Source organism: Scaptodrosophila lebanonensis, unplaced genomic scaffold (assembly GCF_003285725.1).
Source record: "Scaptodrosophila lebanonensis strain 11010-0011.00,11010-0021.00 unplaced genomic scaffold, SlebRS2 tig00000129-arrow-arrow-pilon, whole genome shotgun sequence".
Classification (NCBI taxonomy): domain Eukaryota; kingdom Metazoa; phylum Arthropoda; class Insecta; order Diptera; family Drosophilidae; genus Scaptodrosophila; species Scaptodrosophila lebanonensis.
Genome location: NW_022060583.1, coordinates 560417 through 575111, shown reverse-complemented (window position 1 = coordinate 575111; position 14695 = coordinate 560417). Strand labels below are relative to the sequence as shown.

The 14695-nt window shown below is 40.6% G+C and overlaps 1 protein-coding gene across 5 annotated transcripts in view; it reads left to right on the top strand.

Annotated features, from left to right (window-relative positions):
• LOC115628807 (proton channel OtopLc) overlaps window positions 1–14695 on the top strand; it is a 34361-nt gene that overhangs the window by 18051 nt on the left and 1615 nt on the right. For 2 of the 5 annotated variants that reach the window (XM_030525023.1, XM_030525024.1), the window contains 6 exons: window positions 6727–6837; window positions 9976–10160; window positions 10220–10380; window positions 10920–11034; window positions 11224–11384; window positions 13171–14606. In XM_030525023.1, the coding sequence (XP_030380883.1) occupies window positions 6727–6837; window positions 9976–10160; window positions 10220–10380; window positions 10920–11034; window positions 11224–11384; window positions 13171–14606 (2169 nt within the window). Of the gene's footprint in view, window positions 1–5819; window positions 5993–6726; window positions 6838–9975; window positions 10161–10219; window positions 10381–10919; window positions 11035–11223; window positions 11385–13170; window positions 14607–14695 lie in introns of those variants that run through there. The other 3 variants (XM_030525026.1, XM_030525025.1, XM_030525027.1) reach the window with 2 other exon arrangements.

The following is a 14695-nucleotide window of genomic DNA, read 5'->3' as shown; positions in this document are numbered from 1 at the left end:
AAAGTCATGATTACAAATAAATAAAACTCAAAATCGATTAAATTTTGAGCTAATGATCAAGAAATTAAAGCTCAAAGAATAATCATTATTTTATGAGTTTTATTTGTTTGCTCAAAAGTCATGATGACAAATAAATAAAACTCAAAATCAATTAAATTTTGAGCAAATGAATGAAATTAAAAAATAGTCCTTATTTTGCAATTTTTATAGTAACACATATTATGATAAAAGTCCCTGTTTTAAACGAATATACGAGTATTCATAATATGGAGACTACCTTGCGTTCAAAGGATGCTCACTGCATCTGCTAGAAACCTTTTTAGATTTTGCCTATACTATCGTAATGGAAACCGTTCCATTCTTAATCCATTATGAGTAGCTTGCCACTCTTGTTGTTCATCTCCCTCCTCTTCACTAATTCTCATTCACAATCACAGTCCCGTCTGATGCACTCAAAAGGCGGCCAGTTCAGGCCATATTCGCATGCCAAATCCTTTCCGGCACGACTGCAACCCCCGGCAAAATGCGTGCACACTCCGGTGATTGAGTGCGGCACATAGATGACGGATGGAACGGGACCCTGTCGCCACGCAGCCTGCTAGTGCATTTAGTCCGTCTATTAAGCCGAAAAGTTTATTGTGCGTCGGTGGCGCTGGCGGCGGCGGCAGCGGCGGCGGCGACGAATTGGCAACCAAAACAGAATACGATACAAAAGTGTTGGTTGTTGTGAATTGTGCGCAAAAAGAAAATAACGCAAAACACACGAACGCAACACGAAAGAAAAGGCGAGATAACGAGAGACGAATGGCGCATGGAACTTACGATATAAAAGGATAAACAGGAACCGAATGAGGCAGGCAAATAACGTCGGCATCGGCGTCGACGTTAACGTCAACGTCAACGTTGGCGTTAGCGTTGTCGCTCGCTGTTCACTTTATCGTAAATTTTCGGACTACGAACAGTGCTACCACATGCTGTCCGCTGTTATAATATTTTGAGTGTGTTTTCAATAATAGCTTCAAATATAATTATAGCTCCATTTGTCTTCTCAACACAAGAAATAATAGAATAAATGGTCTTTTATAAGCAAAAGTATTTCCAGAAATGAAAACCAATTGCTTTTAAGATATTCTTCTAAGTATAGTTCGCTTTGCTTGATAATCGAATTCACTCTCAATTCATTTTTAAATCATGTTCTTGGTTCCGACCCTTTGGAAAATCTACAAAATTTTAACATAACAAAGAGCAACTTTTTTGAAAATTTGAAGGAAAATGAACGTATAATAAATAAATTAAATAAAATACTGTTTATGAGATAGTTTACGAGGACAAAATAGATCATTTTTACTGAGGGACCTGTAAATAAAATACTGACTGCACATATAATTACGCTTGCTTGATTAATTTGATTTGATAAGTTTCATACTAAAACTACAGGAATGCTCGTAAACAATCTCTAATCAACGCGTTATAAAAGCAAATGTACGTTTTTCTTTTCCTCTCGATTTTAAACGATTCAGTTTACATATATTTTATTCGAAATATGACCCGTTTTTCCCACTCTTCTGCACCACTGTGCTGCATAGTCTATTGTCAGTCGTCCTGAGGGTGGCTTTATGCAATGGGATGCTGCGGAGTCAGTTCGATGCTGCTACAAAGGCCGGAACTCGGCAGTCGCAGAGCCTCTGAAACAACACCCCATCCTAATTGAGTTTTGCGCTCTTGCTGGCTAGATGGCTGGCTGACAGGCTCTATGACTAGCTGGCTTGCTTGCTGTCTGGTTGAGTGGTTGCCTGGCAGTTGGCCTTTCCTTTTGATTTACTTTTGATGCAAATACTGCGACTTCTGCTGCCTTTCTCGACTTTCGTACGTTCGACTGCACTGCAGTCTGCAATTGCCGTTGATTGCCCCACTTTTCCACATGCCTCTTGAATCGCTGCCTCTTGCTGCGTCACGGCCCGAGTGCCATCTTTTGTCACACAAATGGAAATTGTTTTTTTTTTCTCCCATTATACGCGATTTAATATTTGCTCTGCAATGTGACACATTTATGTATCTCTGCATTGTACTGTGCTTTAAAATCGCTCAGATGTTTTGGCAGCAATGCTATTGGTGGCTGCAGAAATCATAAATATATATAGAATATATAAGTGTTTGTGCATTAGAATCAACTATCGATAGAAGTTTTGATCTTGTAGACATACTCGGCCACATGTTAGCTGACTGTTTGAATTATTTAATGGATTTTAAAGCATTCACTAACAACAAGTGTATGTCGTTTAAATGAATACACAACATTTAGTCAATGATTAGATGCTATATGAAAACAAGAATTACTCTAAGATTATTCAATAGAAAGCGTAGGAGTATGTACTGCTGGCGTCCGATTTAAGTCCTAAATATTTTATTGAAATTCGACTTACAATTCGCACAATATCGTTACATTTTTGTTGAGCTAACAGTTCAGAAATAAATATGTTGTAGTCTTCAATGCGTAGTCACAACTGTGTTTGAATTATAATACCCATTCTTAAATCATGTCCTTAATATGACAACAATTTCTTAAAAATTATGGACAATCGTTTTTCGGTAGAAAAGAGCTCTAGTTTAATCTCATATTAAAACGAAAATGCTGCTATACCTTTAATGTGTGATATAATGACATTGAATTCAAAGTCCATCTTCTTGCTGAATATTTTATAGCTAATGAACTTTTAAAACTAAATTATTCTTAATAGGGATAAAGAGAAAACTATAATAAATACAAATATCTCATAATCGCTTAATATCATATCCTTATCAATTAATTTCCTTTGAAATGTGAAAAGGATGCGCGTTTGGATAATGAAGTAAACAACAGCTCTGCAATTGCAACTAGAATTATCGCAGTCATGGAAGTGTCGATTCTAAGGCATATTTCCAAAACAGGTCAACATTTATTTTGAACAACTGCTTTGGGGTTGCACTCGCATGGTTAAACGCAACAACTTTGCATTATACAGAGAGTCTTAGAGGATGGGGCAGGCGGGCAAAAACTAATGCTGGCAACGACAAAACGCAAATCTGAAATGTAAACGGAACTAAAACCATTTCGAGCACAGTCAACAAGCCGGCGCTGCTAACCGGAGAAAGGGGAACAGTTATGGGTTACGGGTTGCCGGATGTTCATACATATACTGTTGTTTTTGTTGTTGTTGTTGTTGTTGCTCTCAGCGAGATTGTGGGTGGGTGGATGCTATGCTGAATGCAATCACAGTAAGCCAAACATTAACATTCCAATGCAAATCTGAGCACTATATGTAAATGGCAAACGTTTTGTATACATATGTGGGTGTGTGTGTGTGTGTGTGAGTTTATTGTGGTTGGTTAGAGTCAAAATGTAATCGGCGCAACTAAATTTTACAAAAATATAGTATAGGAGGCAATACGAAGCATTGACAATGTGTCCTACTTTCTGGCATACATACGCATACAAAACGTCAATGTTCCATGCACATTTCCCCTACACATGGCAGGGAGAGCGGAGAGAGCGCGCCCAGAGAGGCAACCGCAGTCGACGGTTCGCAGCAGCCGCCCCTGTGTGCGCCGAATCTGTAATGGGCTGCGACGTTGGCAGTGGCAGTGGGCAGCGGGTTGCGGGCTGCGGGCTGAGGGCAGCAGAAGTCAGAGCATCCTTAACGGTACTCTTGAACAGTTTGGGCGCCTGGCTGGCTCAACGCTAGCAGCCTCGCAGGCTCTGAGCAGCGCAGTCGAGGCAAGCCTTTTCAGTTGTAGTTGGATAGTAAAGGTTCTTAGACGTGTTGTGAAACGTGCGTCAGGTAGCAAAGCGGCCAAGTCAGCTCAGTTCACAGCTCAGCAGCAGGCCAAACAATTCACTGTTTTTTTTTTTTATCTGTTCATCTTTTAACTGAAGCACTGTATTAAAATACTTGGTGTATGCGTGTATTTGTGTGTGAAATGAAAATTGATGGTGAAAGAAAGCGCTAAGAATTGCATTAAACATAATACGAATTTCATGCAAAATTGTATTCAGGCATGTACAGATACATATATACAAAAAATCGGTGTATATACCTACACTTATAAGCGCTTGATATACACAAAAATGCAAAAGGAAATTCGTTGAAAATTACATAAAAATCTGAACATATATTAATTGTGTGCCAATTAAAATGAAACAAATCCAACGGAACTGCTGGCAATAAATACTTTTAATTGTTGTTAATTTCATGGAGTGTGGAGCGCGTAAACATGTTTTGCCAATTTGGAAATGGACCGTTTTTATCGCACCGGGCATCACACACACATACATGCATTCTATTATACACATACGAGTACACACATACATACATACACATATCTAAAAACACATACACACATGTACAAATGCACACACTCGTGAAGAGCAGCATTCAAGTTTCTAAAATTGGTCTTCAAGCATGCAAGAATGAGAAAGCATGTGAGAGCGAGGAGGAGAGCAAAATAACTGTCTATGTGTATATGGAGTTGAAAGCATACACACACACATTCACATATGTACTTCCTCGCTCGCTTACTCACTCACTCACTCAGTCGGAAAGCAGAGACGTAGTGGCTCCAAAGAATCCAACAAAATAAAAAATTCAAACACAACAAAGCGCCAGTCACAGCATCCTTTTGTTGCTACCAAAAAGGCGCTTCCCCAGCTCACTTGCTCTTTCCCTTCCCCCCTCTCTCTCTCTCTCTCTTATTCGCAATATTCGTTCTCCTGCTCCAGCCCAGGGCTGCTGCGCGCTCTCAGCAACATACATGTAATTTCTCCGGATTTGTCGGAATGCGTGAGGCAGTTAGGGTTGTTTGTGTGTACATAGCTCCTTCTGCACAAAAACAAACACACAGTCTCTCTCTCTCTCTCTCTCTCTCTTACTCTCGCTCTCTTCCATCTGCGGCGCTTCGGCTCAGCTTTTCTTAAGCCGAGTTTTTTAGTCATTTTTGCTGTTGCTTGCTTGTTTACTTATACTGGAGAGGTCACTGGGTCGTTCCGGGAAAGAATACCCCATATACACACACCCACACAAATATATATATGTACACTTATATGATGTATATATATATTAAAAAATACACAACTATATAATATTTTTTAAAAAGCCTAGCTTAAAGCCTTATCATAAATTTGTTGTTGCTATCATTGTGGGTGCCATTGTGGCTGCCACACCTAGTTATGGAAAAGAAAAGGCACCATTTCAAGGCTGTGCATTTGCAACATTTTAGCCGATAAGTTGTTGACACGCTTCAAGCCTATTACATGGAATGTGTGCATTGTGGCGTATACGCAACTTTTCTCCGCCCTGGCCAAAATGCGTTCCACAACACGAGAGAGAACAGAAGCTGCGGCTGCGTAGCTGAGATGGCGCCAAGCAGTGATAGCAACAACAACATACATAATAATGCTTTCGCAGACACACACACACACACAGAAACACCACCACTCACACATATTCAAATATTGTTGCATATACTTAGGCGCAAGATGCATTTCATGCCCAATGAACACCATTTGTTTCGTTGAAGTTTCATGCGACAACACGAATGCAGTGTTCAGCTAAATGCAAAAACAGAACAAAAGCATAAATAACAACAACAAAAAATAAAAACAAAGAGGAAAAAAGTGAGAAAAAAAAACAACAGTGATTTCAAGAAGTGCAAGTGTTTACTTTAAAAAAAAAAAATAAATAGCCAATTGTTGCCCAACGTTTGGCAAGCAGAAATCAAGAACCCAACCGGCCAGAGCAACAACCACAACAGCCACAACGGAGACCGAGACGGAAACAGAGACAATGGGCGGTGGTGAAGTGAAGGTCGCAACCGTCGATGTGGAGGGCGGCGACAATATGGCAACACTGCCGGTCTCGCGCTCCCACACGGCCGGCAGCAATGACAGTGCCGAAAAGAATAATGCGGCCAATAAGGAAATGGAGCTGAAGAATGTTATGCCTCAGCCATTGCAAAGGTGCGCAGGGTACGGGGCTAGCTCTGCTAGAACCATATTGGTGATCACGATGATGATGATGATGATGTTCTGTTTGGGAAATTGGATGGGAATTAAAATCTGTGTGCGTGCCAATGCTCTTCATTGCACATTTTACATTTACAGAGACACATACGCGTATACACACCCAAGGCCGTGTGTGTATTCACATGTACATAAGAGGCCATGCCTAAAACAGCTACTTATTGGCTAACACTCACGTACTCACGTACACCCACACTCTCACACATTCACACATTCACTTACGATTAGATACACACACATTCGCATTGTATATAATGTGTTTTTGTATATACTCGTATTTATGTAGTATGCTCTTTTTACTATCATATCATGTACATATATGTATATGTACAAGTATAGCTGTACATATGTGTTAGTGCTACTACGACTTACTATAACCACAATGCTTGCCCCGACGTTGCCCGCCAAATGCTAATACGCCCCCTCCGATGCTTGGCCTTTGTTTGGGCTTAGTAGAAATTGTATGAAGGACTACCATGCCGCCCATCTCTCTTCCCATCCCCATCCATTGCTCACATCCACCTACAATTGCTGTACTCTCTCTTTCACTCTCTCCGCCTTTGTTGGCCCCACCTTTTCGCTATGGCACCAAAATACAAACAACCATTCTCCAAGCACTAATTCCCAACAACAAATATGTTACAATCTATTGTTGCATTGTCGTCTTATAGGGTTTGCTACACATTCAAGCCAAATCCAAATAAGCACAGTTTTATGCCAGCGAATATAACGGTGCAGGGCACATATCAAACCAATCCAATAACGGGACCAATCGAACTATGGTAATATACAATGAAAAAGTAAAAGAAAACAAAGCAACACAACACGCTCACAATTACCGCCCCCCTCCACATTCTTCCAAAATGTGAACAAAACCAATATCTTATATAAACAAGTATAAGATTTAAAAACTAACGATGAAATATATATGTATATGATTGGGAGCTCAAAAATTTAAATTGTTGCCATAGAATCAAAGATTTTCAGGAGCGATCTGGAAAAACGTTCCCAAGCCATCTTGAAAACTACAAAACTTTCTCAATTTGCTTGAAGTCTAATTCAAGTGCTTTTTCTAAATCTGAATAGATCTTAGGTCTCATACTATATACTTGTATGGGGGATTTGAAATGAAACGCAGCTAAAAGATTAGCTCAAGAGTAATCTACAATAACTTATATTTCAAACTGAACATTTTTTAGAAGGGATACGAACCTCAGCTCTGCAGCTATTCTCAACATCGACACTACAACTATTACTCCTTATTACTTACAGTGATGGAAAAAATAATAGAAACAACACAATGTTCTTCGTTTATTCGAATTTTCTTCCATAAACATAAATTTTTCTTTCAGAATGTAATTATTTTTACTAAACATTCATCAGATTACATGTTTAAATTTAAAAACAGATAATGGTTTTGTAAATTTAGATCACGAAAAAAATGTATTTTTTTCTGTTTAGGCTGGAAAGAAATAGAAACAACATAGTTTAAACTGAAAAACATTAATTTTGTAATTCCAAGGAATTAACCATATATACAATGTGGGGTTATTATTACTTAATATTTGGTAGTGCCACCATGTTTTTTGACAGCTTCTGCCCCTGTTTGGAACAAATTAAGGGGCATTAATGGCATAACATATGTTCTGCACTTTTAGCCATAACTCATTTCTGTGATTGGAATTAAGCCCAAAAATATTCCTTATTATTATGTATAAAGGCCTCCCCTTTTGAAACGGTGTTCACGTGTTTCCATTTAGACACCTCGTTGTATCATCTTCACATAACCAAATCACACATGCGAGTATGGTGATGAGGGTTCATGGATGCTCTAATGAGGTAGGTCGAATCAGCTTAAGCTGCATTTGCTCAGTCTATTTGACTGGTTATAGGAGGAGGGCAGGGGGGGCTTTCAAACTGAATGAGTGTGGCACACATGCATATGTTAATGTGCTACATTCACACACAAACACACACACACACAAACACACACACGCTTACAAGGCGACTCCGAAACACAAACACATAAGAAATTGTGCAAATATTGCCATACATATGTATGTACATACATACATAAGCGTATGTACGAGTGCCAGCTACGATTACTTTGCTCGTCATAAACATGAGTGAGTGTGCGAGTGTGCGAGTGTGTGTGAGTGTGTCCAAGTGCCTGTCTGTGGCACAGCAACATTTGCTGTTGATGCTTTTATCTGGGTCAAAAAATGCAAATGAGTCGCGCACTAAACTAGACGAGACACAGTGGAGATGTGGCAAATAAATGCGAGCACAATTTTCTAACATTTAATGTGAAGCCTAATTGTAGATTTCTTTCATTTCCCGCATATACTTCCTTCAGATCGGTCAGGTGTTGATAATATCATCCAATCTAGATGATGGTTACTTGGCGGCCAACCCAAACAAATTTAGCAATGGTTTAAAATGTTGCTGAAACTGAGTGGTTAGACTACACTATCAAGCCTCAATAAGGCTAATTATGGCCAATAACACTATCTATTTCATAGAGTTTTACAATTATATATTTTAACTCATTAATGGAGAACACAAAGCTTAGTTCGAGACTGCAATATATTGTACTTGTACCATCTCTCCATATTCGTTTTATAAAACACAGTCCATACAATATTAGAAATATTGCAAAATTAAATCATGAAACTAAACAGTGGAAACAAAAGCATCAAATGATGCTCATCGGAATCCATCCCATTGATAGGAAGTAAAAATATAGTTCTGAATACAAATTCAATAGATAACTTAACCAAGATCTGCAAGAAAAATCGTAAAGAAGCTGTTTAGAATTATATTCAAAAACAAATGTCTTTAACGATTGATACAAAATATTTCAAATTATTTTTAAATGCATTTTCAATCAATCAAATAACAATGAATTTTGAAAAAAAAAAACTACTGATATTTTAAACTATTTTCTTATTACTTAAATAAGTCAGTTTCAAGTTACGTTCATACAGGTAGACAAATTATTTTCCAAGCTTCAATAATGAGTTAAGCTGTAGCTTCTCGATATTATATCTGTATTCGGCAATTGTAAACTAAAATTTGGTGAAAAACACATTTAAGAGTGTTCGATTGATAACTTGACAAATATTTATACACATCATATCGTCTTTGGGTTCAAATGACGAGCATTCCTTTTTTCTCTATTGCTCACACAATTTTTGCTAAACTTTTGTGATCCACGGTGGCGAAAGCCCATAGCATAGAAACAGGGTGGGTGTGGAACTGCAATCTCTGTTGCAGTGCAGATTTGATCAAAAATCAAATATGGGTCCCAGGAGGCCAATTATCCATGTAGGTTGTGTTCTCGAACTGCTAACAGGCGCTTCAAGGGGGAAAAGAAGAGCTCTCTTTACAAGTTTGTAGTTTAATAATCACCAAGAACACACACACAAGCACACAAGCTGAAATGCATGAGAAAACACACACATAGTCTCTGCAATAAAACGGTATTTTATTTACATACTCACACACATAAACACACACACACACCCTGAACTATAAAAGTAGGAAATTGACACTTAGCCGTAGGCACACAGTCCACACATCACGTAATTATCATCGCAATTATATCTTAAGACTCATTATGATCATCAGCAGCTGGGCCAACTCACAGTCTTGTGGCTTAATGTGCCGGGTGGGCTGCGGTCTGAGAGGTCTAAGGGGTCTTGGCCTCTTGTGGCTTTGCAAAGAACTTGTGTACAAAATTGTGTATATAAATGAAAATCAAATTGCCTCATGCTTGGCAATGTTTTTGAGTAATACACCCAAACAAATAGCTGCACAAAACACACACACACAAATTTATAAACGCGAGCACAACCTATCAGATCAGATCAGATCAATTACAATGCCAACTAATGTTAACAACTTAATTCAATTCACAGGACATCGCTCTTCATTGTAACCAGTCTGGTATATGCGATTCTTCTGATTGTTGTGTGCATTGCATACGTCATCAGCGATGTGACCACACATCGTCTGCCGGTGCTCTATTACGAGACATTCTTCACGTATCTATACGGAACCAGCATTCTCTTCCTGTTGTATGTCTTCTGTTTTCTGCTGCAAGGTAAGTTAATACGAGAGAGCACCCCCCCATGGAGTTCTGCATTTCATTTGTTTCCATAGAGAGTTCTTGCTGTAATGGCGGCAATGGCAGCAGCAACAAACCGAAACCACAACCCAAGGAGAAGAAATCGAAGAAAACAAAGAACCCGGATCCAGCCGATTCGAAGGATGCGAAGGGCTCAAAGGACTCTGGCAAAGCTGGCAAAGGCGCCGCATATCAGGTGAGCGAATGGCTGCCATTAAACTAGAGAGTATGTGTGTGATAATAATTTCAAATAATACGGACTATTCAGCATTACTTGTACAAGTATAATACAAATCTGAATATATACAAGTATTTGTAGAACCTCAAAGCAGAATATTTACCAGAACCAGCAAATAGGTTCTGTTGTGAAAAAAATCACTTAAAATGCCAAACACACAGCAGGTTTTGTATTAATACATATGTGGCATGAATAGAAAGAAAGAGCCTCATTGTGTTCTCTTACACAAATTCAGAAATTAGTTGAAAACATTTCTTTACAATCGTAGTCAATATATTCAGGGTTATAGCAGTGCGGCTCACATGATGAGGGGCCTCATGGGCGCTCGTTAACAGAGTTGCGCTAATTAGGTTGCCCAGAGGCCACATCAATTGTATGGCATTTGTGAAATCTGCTTACTTCTCTCACATGCATTCTCTCTCTCTCTCTCTTCATCTGTGTATAAAATATATTCATATATATGCATATATATATATGTATGTATCTCTTGAATGCAGGAAGCACCACCCGTTGATGCCGAGGTGGCTGTTACACCAAAGAATGTACGAAAACGCAAGACCACACACAGCGATCCCACACATGGCAGCTTCTTTCTGCGCGTCGGTGCCATCGGTAAACTATAATGCATATTGCGCATACGCACTGTGGTGCACAATTGCTTTAACATTACTCATACGCCTATTACGATATACCCGTATTTATTGGTTTGTTCGTTTTTGTTTTCTTACGTTTCACGATTTCTTTTCGTTGTTTCGTTGTTGGGTTTTTTTCTTGCCGTTTCGGTTTTTGTTGCATTTTTAGCTTTTGGCCTGGGCGCCATGATCTACATTGGCCTCGAGTTTGGCTCGTTCTTTGAGATACCATTCGATTCGCCGTGCCATCACATCCTAATTGGCGTCAATCCGTTGCTGCAAATGATCTTCACCTTCATGCAAATGTACTTCATATTCATGAACGCACGGGTAAGTTCAACAGTCCAGGCACACAGAAATGGGGAAAGCAGCGAATGCGTCCCTCCAAATTAGATAATGCAACCCATGTCAAGTAGCACACACACACACAAGTGTTTTCTCTGAACTCTCTATCTCTCTCCACCTCTCTCTAACGTAAAACTAAAACAAAACAAAAAAAAAGAAAAAAAAGAGAAACACCGTTTTAAGCGTAAACCTACTTAATACTATATACATACTACTACTACCTACTACTATTACCTATTCGTTCTACTACTACTATGTACTACTACTACTAAATACTACTAGAAATTCTCTGTATGGTATGTTAAGTACACACAACCCCAGCGCACGACAAACAGCCAGCGTTCCCCAACAGCTCATTGAGGTTAGTTTCTAGCTTAAGTTACGAGGCATTGGTTCAAGCAGAGATCTCCAGCACATACATACTATACATACGTGTATGTGTGTGTGTATAGTATATGTATGTATGTATATGTATGTCTGCAGTTCAAAACAGTTTCAAATCCATTATTTCAAGTTAGTTGCAGTTGCTAGCCCGCCAGCCAGCCAGCCAGTCTCCTCACTTCCTTGCTCTCACACTCGTCCTCGCCCCTGTCTTCCCTTTCGTTCTCACTCGCTTTCTCTCTCTCCCGCTCTGTCCCTCTCTCTCTCTCTCTGTCCATGTCTCTCTCGATCTGGTTCATTGCTAAGTCGAATTGGCGTGTCAATTGGCATTCAATCATTCATTATTCATGAGATATACACGCATTCGCTTTCGATATTCACATCATCATCTGCGATTATTCTTGTTCATTTTTACGCTTGCCATGCTTCAAAACACTCGTTCGTCATGCCGCTGTCACAATATTTCGTTTGAATTCGCAATTAAATGTGCGCGAAATAAGAAAACATTGCCCTTCGCGCTCCTCATATTTGGGGAGGCGATCGGTGCAAATTTTCTTGTTTTCTTCACATAGCATTCTTCCTTTAGCATTCGGCCAAGTCGAATGCGCATCATAAGCTCAAAACAAAAACAAAAAAAACACACACAAACATACACTATCAGAGCCATATCCATATACACACGCATTTATTTTATAGCATTTTCATCCATCATCCTTTTTAAAACAAAAATCATAAGATCTCACTAACTACTCACTCAACAAAACAAATTTCGAAATTTTGCAAGTAGTTTTTTAATGAAACAATTTTGTTGTGTACATAATCCTTCAACTCCGCCCCATTCGCAATGCAGACTAGGCCACCATTTCAGGTACGATATACAACTCATTTTCTACTCTCTAACTCTTACCCTACTCTCATTTCTCACATTTAAAAAACAATTAAAAAATACAAAAATAACAAAACATATGTTGTATGTATGTATGTATGTATGTATGTATGTATGTATGTATGTATAATGAATGATATGATAACCAATAATAGCTTAAATTTAACTTCCGTATACCTACACATACTATACATATACTATATAGTACTTTACTCATACACGCTCGCACACTGGCGTACAATTAATTAATTAATGACAAGTCTCAGTGGAGAAGTCGGTGCGAGTGGTTAGTGTTTGATTTTGATTTTTACTTTGCTTTGGTTTTGTGTGGATTCAAAAATGAATAAAATTAAAGAGCAACTATACTCGTATGCAATACATATACAACTATTTATGCGATCTATATGCAAACACAGCATTGTCCAACACTGTGCGTCGTACTCAAGTGCGCTTCTGCGCATGCGTCTCTTTTCTCTCTCTTCTCTCTCGACTCTCACATTGCAGCTGAACATACATCGCTTTAAGGTGATCGCACGCTTCGGCCTCATGCATGTGGTGGCCACCAACATATGCGTGTGGATACGCACACTGGTCAAGGAGTCCCTGCTGGAGATCACGATCTATCATCAGAAGCGCGAGGCCGACCCAGATGCCTCCTCCATCGCCCATTCAATACGCCAACATGCTTTACGTCATGCCGGCACTGTGCTGCGCACCCATGCGGGCCCCAACACCGAATTCGAGGTCCTGGATGGCGAGGATCTGCTGCCGAAGAATGTGTACAAGAGCGACAATGTGCTGTCCAAGCTAGTACGCAATACGGTCGATGGCATCTCGAAGAGTCTGGGCATGGGCTCCAGCGATGTGGTTAGCAGCAGCAGCACCACCACAACCACCAGTACACGCGCGCCGTACACCACCCCTGGCTATCAATGGCACAGCACTACTATGGCACGCAAGCTGAAGAAGTTTATCACTAGCACCACCGCCGCGACCAGCAGCAGCATCAGTACCACCGCCAGCACCACACTGAGCAGCGCAACAAGCACTAGCACCGCTGCATCACCATTGGCTAATGGGGGCTATGCCTATGCCACAACCACGACCACCGAATCGCCCTTCAACGGCTTCCAGCGCACCTTCTCCAGCGCTGCTTCAAACATACCCTTGAACAGCGGCAACAATTTCGGCGTTGATTCGTCCACCGCGCCCGCTGCTGCCTCCGGCGATGGATCCACCGCTGGCAATTTGGGCACCGGCCTATCCTCATTTTTCAACAATCTGGTCTCGTCGACGCCCAGCGCGGTCGTCAGCTCCAGCACGCCGTCCACCACCACCGAGGGCGCCGTCAACGTTATGAACAATCTGTTTGGACCGGGCATGGAGAACAGCTTCCAGACATACTCGGATATATCGCATGATGAGTCCAACGGCCTAGTGGCCTTTGAAAATCTGGAGAGCCTGGACAATATATATCCGGCCGCGCTCTCCTCAAACATTGCCACACTGAACTCAACGGCCTGTGGACGCATCGATATTATGGGAACCATTGTGTACGATTCGGCGCCCTATTTGTATCCTTTCATTATTGAATACTCGCTTATTGGCGCTGTGGTGCTGTACGTCATGTGGAAGCACATCGGTCGCTATCCGGGCCGCATGAACGATGAGGATCTGGAACACCGGCTGGAGGTGATGCTGTCACGACGGGCCGTCGCCATGGCGCAGCAGGCACGCTCGGGTCGCGTCGACTGTGTGGGCTCGTCGAAGGGACTGTTCTTTGGTCTGTTGTTGTTGGTCGGCGCGCTCATTTGCTTGATACTCTTCTTCGTCTTGGTGCGTCATCAGCAGTTCTCTCTGTTGGCCATTTATCTGGCCGATGCCAGTCACTGTATTCTCATGGCATTCGCAATACTCGCCATTATTATCGGCTTCATCAGGTAGGTGCAACAATCATCTCCAATTCACAGCCAACCATCGACGAGAGCACACACACTTCATTCGTCATTTCTCTATCATCTATCTGCAT